The 11,598-nt window shown below is 47.7% G+C and overlaps 3 protein-coding genes across 3 annotated transcripts; 2 read left to right on the top strand and 1 right to left on the bottom strand.

Annotated features, from left to right (window-relative positions):
• Positions 1-23: 23 nt before the first annotated feature.
• On the bottom strand, positions 24-2,750 carry F4807DRAFT_33241 (uncharacterized protein). Its single transcript, XM_047995287.1, has 2 exons — positions 1,348-2,750; positions 24-1,290 (listed from the first exon to the last, which is right to left on the bottom strand). Exons 1-2 carry the CDS (start codon positions 2,559-2,561, stop codon positions 120-122), a joined length of 2,385 nt encoding a protein of 794 aa, XP_047855832.1. The 5' UTR covers positions 2,562-2,750; the 3' UTR covers positions 24-119.
• A 2,362-nt stretch (positions 2,751-5,112) lies between these two features.
• On the top strand, positions 5,113-7,861 carry F4807DRAFT_419851 (aminotransferase family protein-like protein). Its single transcript, XM_047997445.1, has 5 exons — positions 5,113-5,131; positions 5,197-5,430; positions 5,483-6,561; positions 6,646-7,474; positions 7,543-7,861. Exons 3-4 carry the CDS (start codon positions 5,855-5,857, stop codon positions 7,262-7,264), a joined length of 1,326 nt encoding a protein of 441 aa, XP_047855833.1. The 5' UTR covers positions 5,113-5,131; positions 5,197-5,430; positions 5,483-5,854; the 3' UTR covers positions 7,265-7,474; positions 7,543-7,861.
• A 1,150-nt stretch (positions 7,862-9,011) lies between these two features.
• Positions 9,012-10,631, top strand: F4807DRAFT_33376 (uncharacterized protein). The gene is made up of 2 exons (XM_047995304.1): positions 9,012-10,520; positions 10,601-10,631. The coding sequence occupies exon 1, from the start codon at positions 9,569-9,571 to the stop codon at positions 10,190-10,192; it is 624 nt and encodes a 207-aa protein (XP_047855834.1). The 5' UTR covers positions 9,012-9,568; the 3' UTR covers positions 10,193-10,520; positions 10,601-10,631.
• The last annotated feature ends 967 nt before the right edge of the window (positions 10,632-11,598 follow it).

Below are 11,598 nucleotides of genomic sequence, written 5' to 3' on the forward strand. Positions count from 1 at the left end.
CGTCTCGTGAGACAATAGATGCTATGTACAATACCTATATAAATTCCCACATTCGCTCAAACACAAGTTGGATATTAAGAGACAAGAAATGTTAACGCTACACATAATTTTTCCGGCGTTCAAGAGAGCCACCATATACAACCGCAATCGCTCATATCGGTGCCTTTAGCACTGTTGCGGGTCTCCAGATAAGCTTCGATGTTTCGTTTCGATCCGCTCGATTCGTCATAGCCTCCCTCATCTTCGTTGATGTAGACATCGATGAAATGCCCATTCGCATCCAGAGCCGGAACGGGGGCTTGGTTGTCACCAAGGATTTGGTACTGGCGACACCACGGCTTAGCTGCCGTAGAGTCGGCATTACGACGCTCTTCTACCTTGACCACTCGCGGATACGGGGGTGAAGGCATCGAAGGAGCATCACTTGGCATAGGGAGGTCTGGGTCGAAGCCGCCAGTAGATGTCGAAGTCGAAGACGAAGCGGTTGTGGTACTGGGAAGGCCGTCGGAGACCGAAGTTGTCGCTTGGAAATCATCGAAAGGCGCCCGCGAGGGACCGGAGAAATCATTTGCAACGTCTGCCGCAGCTCCCGAAGAGGTGGGTGTCGCGGAAGCACTGTCGCTTGACGATGTCGCTGGAGCACTTGTCATCGGGCCCGGATCGATTGGTCTGCTGAAGCTGTTATTCTGACCTGCATAGATAAAGGCCTCCAGAATAGTATTGTCCCAATGACAAACCCATGGTTTATCTCCGGGTTGAGCCATTACACCCTTGCGCTTGGCATCGTTGCCGCCAAACATCATTCGGCGGCGATTCGGATTCGACGTGGGAGAAGATGAGGGAGAAGCCGAGCTAGCGGTTATGAATGGCTCGGGTATGATAACGGTTTTATTGTATGGTATTTCAAAATTCCACGCCGGACCTCGGGGCGCTTCAAAAACGTCACTGACGAGCTTCATTTGCAGATCAGTTAGGTCAGGTGGTTGTACACCGTATGTGAAAACATTGTTTTTCAGGCTGTAGGTCTCGTTATACAAGAATCCGAAGGAATAATCGGATATGTTCGGTTGACCAGATAGTTTCGTAACGTTCATATTGAGTTGGAAGAAGGTGAGATCGCAACTCCATGCCTGAGCAAGTGTCGGGTCGGTGAAGCAAGTATTAGATATTCGGTTATTCCTACCCAAAAACATGGAATATGTTCCCGTAGGTAGGGAAGGTAAATCTGGAGGTAAAGTACTGAGAGGTTGTGTATCCCAGTTGTTGGGATCTTGTGCTTGGGACGGCGGCCTATTTATAAATTAGTATCAAAAGTCAGAATAACGTTGTAGGACAGTTAGTCCTCACCTATCTTGAGGCGGTTTCTTAAAATGAGGATTCAGCAGCGTGCCGATGACAGCTCCCAGGATTATTCCCATCAAGACGAGCACAATCGCTGCCAGAATGATGGCCCAGCATGGAACAATACCCCAAACCCTCCTTTTAGCGGTTACTTGCCAATCCTTCATTGCTTTCTTCTCGTCCGATATATCTTGATCAGACCGAGTCCCAGCAGTTAGCCCGCGTTGGCTATTATCAGATGTAAAGCTCCGAACAGATTGTCTAGATTGTGGTGAGTTCATGTCGCCTAAGTCCTCGGTAGACGCAAATTCTGGATTCAAAGCGGCCACCCCTATACCTCCAGCGCCCGGGATGGCCAACATTGGTTGTGGGGGTTGTTGTTGATGTTGTTGCTGTTGCATAGGTTGGGTCGGTTGTATCGATTGCATAGGTTGCACCGGCACCGGTTGAGGTGTTTCTACGCCCATTGCTTTCCTTGTATACGCTTCTTCCGGATACCTCGTGTAAGGAGGTAGTTGTTCTGTATGACCATCAGGTCCAATCAAATCTGCTACATCTTCTCCCTCTGGACCAATTCTTCTTTGATAATTGTCCGTCGTCCCAGGAAACCCTATATTAATCTCTTCTTGCGCCGTCCTAGTAGGTACACCATCTGATTCCGGGATAGTGTTTTGCGGATACATGCCATACGGATGCGCCGGTCCGCGAGGTCCATTGTACGACCGCTCAGAAATAGGCGCTGTCGATGTGGTCGCAAGACTTGCTGTTCGTGCTAACCGAACATCCTGAGGGTACATCTGGTACGGATGCGAGGGACCAGATGGGCCTTCATATGGATCCTCAATATCAACAAATGGAGACGATGTTGAGACAGTCGAGTCTCTTGTTATTGTTCTGTCGAGACCTGTTCTATCACTGTCCGACTCGGTCGTCGACCCATCATGTTGCAAAGCCAAAGAGTCATTCCGTCCATAAGGTTTCGTGATACTCGACGGCCTTGGTGGTGATTTTGGCGCGGTCGGGGCGTCTTGCGGTGTGGTCGTCGATTGCCTCGAGGGTTCATCGTGTGTCAATTCCACCGGTCGAAAGCCATCCGCAATCCCCATTGCCTGCAGGTCGTAGTCGTCATCGTTACCTTGGACATTTGAAAATCTCACTGATGCTCTGAGTGAAGAGCCACGGTGCAATTCAGAGGATTTGTCGTTGTCGATGGCACCCATTGTTGTAGGCGGTTCCAAGGGAGAGCGCTACTGTACGTGCGAAGGGATAGAGATGCAGTGCAGCATCAGGAGCACGATTAACCACGACTTCGTCCCCAGAAGATCATCGAGTATGATTACCAAAAATACGTGCCAGACTATTTTACGGTTATTGTCCTTTCTTCTAACGTTGTCGTCGGGTCGGGTGGTGGTTGGATCGAGAGTCCCAATTGCAAGCTGTCTGTTGTGATGTTGATTGTAGACAAGTTGAATGGCTCCAGTCGGGAGAGAGTATGGAGTGGATGGAGCGGATGGAGTATGGATGTAGGTAGTAAGTAAACCATAGTAAGTAGAGCACAATAGGTGGAAAACAGCCGTTCTCCGTGCTAGTCTCAGTGGCTAGTGGCCTTTTACGGGTTCGGCACAGGGAGCCCCAGTACAAATCAGGGGGGTGTCTATGCTTGGACTAGTGGGTTTCGGACTTTTGAGAGGGGGGCAGGTGCTGGGCGGATCAATGATGGATAATGGATATGATGGATCAATCATAGTTCCAAAGCCAGTTCTTAAAGCCAGTCTAGCCTTATTGGCGCGTCACATACCTTCCTCCTACCTCCTAGGTACATGTATCCACACACATCCACATACTACATACGTCCAAAACTACATGTACATTCCTTACAGGCTTTAGGTATTCTCCAGGACATGGGTCATCTGGATAAGATTGGAAGTCTGGGATGGACCGATGGAGGGCACTTGCTTCCACATTCTTCATATATCAATTCGACGTAGCGCAAAGATAATGTACTTACTATATTGTGTTCAATGTTCTGATTCATACTACAACCTCTCTATCTCTAGATAAACACGGGTTGTCAGAACTTCGCCTTTACGTGCCTTGTTCTTTCTATCTACTCATCTGGCCCACCCAATCCATCTACCCACCTAGGGCATGACTGTTGAGGCTTCGGTCTGGATATATATGTGGGTAGGCCCTTGAAACCTGATGAGAAGCAAGCAAAAAAAACTGGGTTGGTTATCTGGGTTGATCGGTTGGCCTCGCCCAGTTCATCATCCCTCGTCGGAGCGCCATTTGATCTCTTGGCAATGGGACTTTAGGTTATTGTTAAATGTGCGAAGGCGAAAGGCACAGGAGTTCCACAGGAGTTCCTCGAGGGGAAGTTGAGGTAGAGTTCGTTTGGAGTGCCGTGTCTTTAGTGATTGCCCCCGTCGTATGTCGTCTTCTGGAGGTTAATGTGGCCGGTTGCCATGATTAAAATTTGAATAGAATCTAAGTAACATGCATATTCTCATCGGGATGTAATTCACCACGATCCTATAAGATGGCATCAGAACCTCTTGTGTAAGTCGGTATTATGTATGTAATTTAATGAAATGGCCTGTAATGACGGCAGGATGCCCCGCGGCTACAGGCTCGCTAATTCGCTACTTTCAGTTGAGCCTATTCAGCCGTTCAGAGTAGCTCTTTGTCTGCAATCAATATTCCCGGACAACCAGACGGCACGAGGGAATTGAGGAGGAAAAAAAAGAACGAAAAGTCAAAACTTGGAAATGAGGGGGAGTGCGGATAGATCTCGGTCGGATCCACAAGTAAGGTATTAGCAATACAGCCGGACGAAGCACCTGGCCATTCAACCATTCTTTGAACGTTCCAGACGAAGTGGAGACCCGAGGCACGTTCGTGTTTGTGTATGTGTAGTTTATGTATTATATCATAGTCTTCGTGTTGCGGCGGTCGTGCCCCAGTTTCTAATTTTTATTTAAACATCCATCGAGCATCCAGCATCGATCATCGAGAGTTAGGTCGACCGTTGCAGGTTTTTTTCCTCGTTGCCCAACGTCTCACTCACGCATACTATTTGCTCGGGTCTTTCCAGCTAGGACCGTGCCCTGTTGTCCCTGCGCACCTTGATACATTCATACTGGGTAGCCCTGGAAATATACGGCATTGTCTCCACACATAGTGCTATGCGGTACTATTGATGCGTTCTGCAATATATACCTAGTACCCAAAAATAAGTGCAAACCATTAAACTACTGTAGGTACCAATATAAGTGTGTACCCACAAAGGCATAGATTCCGTCAACTTTAAAAGTTTAGCTTACAGGCCATAAAGGTTCCGCTGGTGGTCCGCTTTCCGGCACTTGCTTCCCTATGACGAACTGGACAGGCAGACAGGTTAAGCGCCCCTTAGGCTCTAAGTTGCAGGTGATGAAAGCAGGAACGCTCGGTGATCGTCAAAGTGTTCTCACCGTACTTAAGCGACGGAGAGAAGGAAGCCAAAGAGCAAGACTACTACAACGTTGAACAGGAATCGTTCGCGTCTTTCTTATCAAGATGCATTGAAGAAAGCATAGTTGACAGAGTCGCAATTCACCGAGTTACGAAGGGCCCTAAACCAAGACGAGGATTAATGTATCTCGCTCCCATGTACATACTTAACACATGAATTCTCGGCACGTTGCTTCCCTGTACAAAATAGGAAAGGAATCCGCTCTGTCTTGGAACAATCTAGTTACCTTCCATATCCAGATAAATGCGCTAGTTGAATTTTGTCATCAGGGCTATTTTGCTTCGAGCATTATCAGCGCTGAATAATGTAGCACGGGCAGTACAGGCATATACAAGTATACATACAAATGTACCACGATTACCCAATACCTTACAAGGCTCAGCTCTGAAGGGATCTCGGCCTCGCGACAAGCTCAGGTCACAAGTGTGTAAGTGCCGGGAGGTAATATATCACGATGATTAAAGGTTTATTCGATATGATAATCCTTAGAAATATTATAGATGTGAAAGTAGTGGTAGAGCTCCTATGACATCGATGTTGCTCGAGTGTTTAGGATAGGTACCTAACGGACAGATGATGTAGGTACCTACCTAGCAGAGTATCCAACATCATGCTCACGTGCGATTTTAGTTGCTAGTAGCTGCTAGGTACGCCTTACTATGCCTGTACGCTCAGCTTGAAAATAATGGCCGAAATTGTTGCTGTTGCGATTGATGATCAACGATCAACGATCAAAGATTGGGCGATCAAAACCCGCCAGCCCGTTAATCGTCAATAGCGTTAATAGCGTGGTCTGCTAGTATCTAAATTGTGTAACTTTAAGTCACGCTTATAACGATTGGAACCTTGAGCTTACGGCACGCTAGTAATTAACGACCCCCTTAGTTGTGAAACCGAAACTCGGTTCCCCACGGAATATCTTGATTCTACCTTGACTCATTACCTTAATTACTTCGAACTTATTCAAACACACCTTAGTCCGGCATAATTCGCCATGCCAATATGAGAAAGCTTCGCGATGAACCGACGACAGCAGCGGCGATGGTGTCGTTTGGAAGAGAAACACGCCAAGCCCACTTCAACTTTGCTGCCTCCTACACTCCACTAAATCATGGTTCATTCGGGGCATTCCCTTCGCATGTTCGAGAGTACCAACGGAGATTACAGTGCGAAACGGAAGCCAGACCGGACACCTTCATTCGCTTCACTTATCCAAAACTTCTCCGTGAAGCAAGGGACACGGTCGCTCCGCTCCTAGGAGTAGAAACGGACGAAGTGGTATTCGTCCCGAACGCTCTCACCGCGGTGAATACCGTCCTGAGAAATTTGAGGTATCAGGATGGCGATGTCATACTATATTTCAGTACTATTTACGATGCCTGTCTCAAGACCATAGAGTCTTTAGAGGAAACTACCGGGGTCAAAGGACGCAGCATCGAGCTGGTCTACCCAGTTGAAGATGAAGAGATCCTTGACAAATTCCGCGCAGCAATCACCGAGATTCGGAATCAGGGGAAGTCGGTCAAGTTGGCTATGTTCGACACTATCCTCACTTTCCCAGGAGTGCGCTTCCCGTGGGAAAAGTTGGTGTCCATATGCAAAGAACATTGCATTTTAAGTTGCATTGACGGTGCGCATGGGATAGGTCATATAGATCTACGTCATCTTCCTCGCGTCGGACCAGATTTCTTCATCAGTAACTGCTACAAGTGAGCCTGCCTGTTTTCTTGTCTCTTCTGCGTGTATGTCTCATTTATGCCCCTGGATGATTTCTGCAAACTGAGTTTATATAGGTGGTTCATGGTACCTCGTGGGTGCGCAGTATTATATGTGCCTTATCATAACCAGGCCCTGATTAGGACGACTTATCCCACAGCAGAAGGGTATAAACCAGCCATACAACGAGAAACACAATCGCAAAAGAGTTATTTTATAAACTTGTTTGAGAAGGTCTCTACAGTAGACACTACACCGTACATCTGCGTCATTGAAGCATCGAAGTTTCGAGACCAAGTTTGCGGGGGTGAAGAGAGGATACGTGACTATTGTATAAACATGGCAAAAGAAGGTGGTGAGTTAATGGCGGCAATGCTAGGAACGAGTGTCCTTGATAATAAGGCAAGGACACTTCGGGATTGTTCTTTCACCAACGTGAGGCTGCCGCTAGAAGTGACAGAGGAATCAGAACGGAGGCATGTGGGTAAGGTGCCTGTGACGGAGGCGAAAGCAGTGGCTGACTGGATTACCATAACGTCGGTAGAGGAGTTCGACACCTTCATAGCGACTAGATATTACGCAGGCGCGTTCTGGGTTAGGATCTCTAGTCAGATTTATCTTGACCGGGCTGATTTCGAGTGGGCTGCTAATGTCCTACTTGATCTCTGCAGTCGAGTAAGAAGAGGTATAAGGTAGACAAGCATGAGACCAGACGATACCCCTAGATATGGGGATTCTCACAAATATCTTCATTGAAAATAAGGAATAGGAACGTGTAGTTTAATTTGAGTACAATGCTTTATTTGGGTTACACCGGGTTAACGATTATGAGACTCACAAAGCTTACCCGCATCTCACGAGATGCCCTCGGGAGAAGTAAAGTTGGAGTTGCCAATATTCATGATTCTATGAGTTGAGTCATCCAACGTCGAATCGGGTTTCAAGATTTGGTGATTGGCCGGTCCTATACTCACCGGTTCTCACTGTGATAAAAACCCACTCCCGCCATTCCATAATTTCCCTAGATCTAGGCACAATCTCCGCCCTATATCATTTTTTGGTATGTAACCTTACCCGCGAAAAAAAGCCATCGACCCTTGAAGATAAAATCTCTCATGCTGAAGACAGTGTATTCAAGTAGTCATAGGAGTTCCAGCAGATTGCTTCCACCTACCCCGGTTACCTACCTAGGTAGGTATATTTCAGAGAATACGGAACTTTGGTTCGATACACTATGTCATATTATTCCCCTAGTCATGTAAACAGCATCTATAAACAGATATTTATATCCAACTACGTTGTTCACTGATGCGAATGTACCGAAGTATACTCCTATAGTTTTCCTAAACCTCGGCATGTCATAATTATGTAAGAGTCGATATTACCTAATTAATTAAGGTTGAAGGTTGTACTCTCTGAAAACCGACCATCTTAATCTTAATGTAGGTGGGGGCGCTATCACATCTCACAAATTTCATCCCGAACACACCTTGTTCCATATTGAAGTCTTTTCCGCTCATATCATTGCCTTTAACGTGCGCTTTGTGCGCTTCGCTCCATCTGACAGGTCAATTGAAGACGTGGACAACGTCAGAATGCAGTGTAAGATGAAGCGCATACAGGGCAGACAAGGTTAGCTTCACTTTCGTCCACTGCGTGCTCGGGCGAGGCTTTCACACCCTCCATTATGTCGACCGATGTTGACTTTGGCGATTGGGGAATCGCACGCGTCGACTTTATCTCAGGATCGATATCCTACCCTTTGTTCATCGAGGGTTTTCGGGGTTGAGACGGCATCTCTAATTACCAATCATCTTCGTCGGAACGCACCCGGCGAAGTAATTATCTCGCAACCAAGTCCAATCCTTTTCGGGGCCGGAGGATAGGGCAGCATGTAGGGGAATTTGGGAGATTCCCCCACATTGTCTTCGTTTTCTCTTACCCCCTCGTCAGTATGCTCTTCGGGGAAAATAGGAATCATCAAGTTTCCCCAAGACTAGAAGTCGAATCCGCGGGGAATTTATTCCCTCACCTTTACTAGTGATCAAGATCCCTTGCTTCCCCAGAATACTACCTAGCAAAGCCGGGCGATGAGGCTCAATTGGTGGCAGACCTAGACCTGGGTTGCGGATGAGGTTTCATTCAGTCGTAACTAGTGTGCGGTGGCTGCAGTTGATATACCTCCGACTCGACCCAAGAAACGGGGCGAGATAGCTGTCTTAGTTTCTGGTTCGTGATTTGGGTCCGGTGGAATCTAGTTGGTTAGGTGAAGCCATGCGAGCACGTCTGCGGGCACACCCTGCAATTGACTAGGAAGTAAGGCAAACAGATTCTGACTGGCTTATTGACTAGCTCACCGATTGGCAGTGAGGGGATGAGGCTGCCCTGGCCGTGAACGTCAAGAACTACTCTCGTCCAGTGACGCAGCCCCCTATTCTAATGATACTAATGATGCTATTGACATCGAACTACTGCGAGCTTACCTATTTAGAAATCGTCTGCAGCAGCTGCAGTTAGCTGTGATTCCTGCTCATTCCCGTCGAATCGATCTTTGTGCTCACCGTGGCTTACACCCCACCAATCCCCGTTGTGCCGTATACCTGAATGCATAAGGTGCAGGAGAGACAGGGGAGCCGTTGCCCGAGCACACGAACAGCGTCCTGATAGGTAGTCCTGCGTTGCCCTGACCAGGAGCCTCCTGAATGAATTTCACACACTGTCCTTGGGAATATTTAAACAGCGTCTATACCGCCCTGGCTGCCTGGTTGACAGGCTCCCATCCTAAACTCCTCGCCTCATTTTCACATTTCTAACATCATCGACAGGCAAAAACCTTGTTTTGATTTAATCTTCATCTAAATTTGCCACAAGGCGACCCTTTTCTCAGACAACCAGGGCTAAGCTTGAAGCATCATCGACCACAGCTTCAGCCCCAAACCCATGCTACAATAGTCACATCATCTAAGTATAAAGAACTCTTGCATCTCGTTGTCATTCAACATGGCCCAGCGCCCTGATATGCGACGGAGCGGGTCTTATGGCTCGGACACGTCGTCGGTCTATTCGGGGCGCTCGGGCTCTGTCGGTTCGGCCGATTCCCTCTATTCCGTCTGGTCTTCATCGGACTCAGATTCCTTCGTCTGGAGAGAAGATGATTCGGGCTTTTACGGTATTGGAGGCGCCGTGACCCGTTACGTGGATGAGCGCGATGACAGGCGCAAACGATTCGCCTCTCATATTTTGAGCGGGCCGTTCGCTCAGTTTTATAAGAAACAGCGCCACTCCAGCTCCAACTCTCGCCCAGGCCGCAGCCCTCGTTCTAACCCACGCTCAAGCAACGTGGGTGCTAGCTCAGGCAGAGGCCACAACCAGCATTTTCAGCCGAGGCCTGTTAGCGTTGAACCTCAGTTCCATCAAGAACACTTCCAGCCACCACCGCCGCCATTCCACCCTTACGGCTTCAACGGACCACCACCTCCACCGCCTCCCCCGCCGGCTCCTGCGCACGCGGGGTTTGAAGGCGGCTTTATCCAACTCGGCGGTCCTCCCCCGCCACCGCAACACCCGGATGATCCCTGGGACAATGAAGGAGCATATGATACCGGAGTGCACGTTTATGACTAATGATACCACGGAGTAGGATGTGGCTATTTGATGGCTTATTGATGGATTACGATTGACTTGATCTCTACGAATTTACGGAACGGACTGTTTCTATTCGTTGGATATTGTTTCGGCGTTACGGTGGGACTCTTTTGAGGATCACAGCACTTGTTAACATGACAATTACAGTATGTGACGAATCGCAGAGAAAGGGAAAATGGGTTACGAAGGCAAAGCCGTTCTTTGCGAGATACCCATCTGCGAAAGGGCGAAAGGAGTAATGACCCATTCGATTTTTAAGACACGACGGATCCTAGCACAAACAACTCTTGGCCTTCCATGCCGATAGGTAGTAAAATTCAATATTTTTATGACTACGAATCGTGCCTTTATGCTGGGTAGCGAGAGCCTGACGCTGACAGTTGTCAGTTGGGTCTCCTTATGTCTAAGAACTTTGAGTGGCTATCCGAACTAAGACAATGCTGTGAATTTCACTTACTGGGCCGCCAAAATAGACTGGGTATACTGCATGGGATTTAATGGAGCCTAACAGGAATCCATTGGAGAGGAAAGAGACAAGCTTTTAGTATACTGCTAGAACCCCTGGTAGTCCTATTAAGCCTTCTGGCTATGTAGGTTAGCTACATACATGGCTGTAATGTAAAAGCCACCAAGATTATGGATACCATGGATATTAAGAGCATCAGGGATAGATTGTGGAAGGGGTATCGACAGAGAAGACGTGTGGGGTAAATCGAGTCGTCTAATCTGGGGAAGGTATAGTAAAAAATAGCTAGTTTCATTTGGATTTGTATAGCCTTAGCTAATCCCCAAATCTGCCAAATCAAATCTGGTCAAACCAAATAGGTACCTGATGGCCAATGAGCCCATTCGCGACCCAGCCACCTTACAAATCGTCTTACAAATTTTTCCATTCGCGTATCTAGGGGTTAAAAAGAAAATTCTGAGATGGCGAGCTTGTGCGATGTCAAACCTAGGTACCAACCGTGTGATATTCTTCATTTCCAGCATGGCGGAAACCATCTATATCCTATAGGGTCGTCGATAGGATAGGTACCTAGCGCAGTTGCCTTATACGCACACACAGCGTATGCAGATCAACCGACCGCCCAAACTCCGAGATCAGTAATATGTTTCTTAAGATCCTAGTACGGCAGTAAATGCACACATATTAATTCTCATATCACTACTGCGCTAATACTACACTTGCATGGCCAAGGGGAATAGTAAGGAGATAGCACGTAGGATCTAAGCCAAGTTTCGGGTGACGGCATCCCAACTTTTCAGGTAGAGATTATTAAAGTGGTTTAGTGCAAGGCTGAGCAGCTCTGACGGTGTCTTCAACGGGTGCAGGGACTAATTGCCTAAGCCACCTGGCTACTCATTGCGTTCGCCGGCTCAGCCCA

Source organism: Annulohypoxylon truncatum (assembly GCF_022578515.1).
Source record: "Annulohypoxylon truncatum strain CBS 140777 unplaced genomic scaffold F4807scaffold_10, whole genome shotgun sequence".
NCBI lineage: Eukaryota > Fungi > Ascomycota > Sordariomycetes > Xylariales > Hypoxylaceae > Annulohypoxylon > Annulohypoxylon truncatum.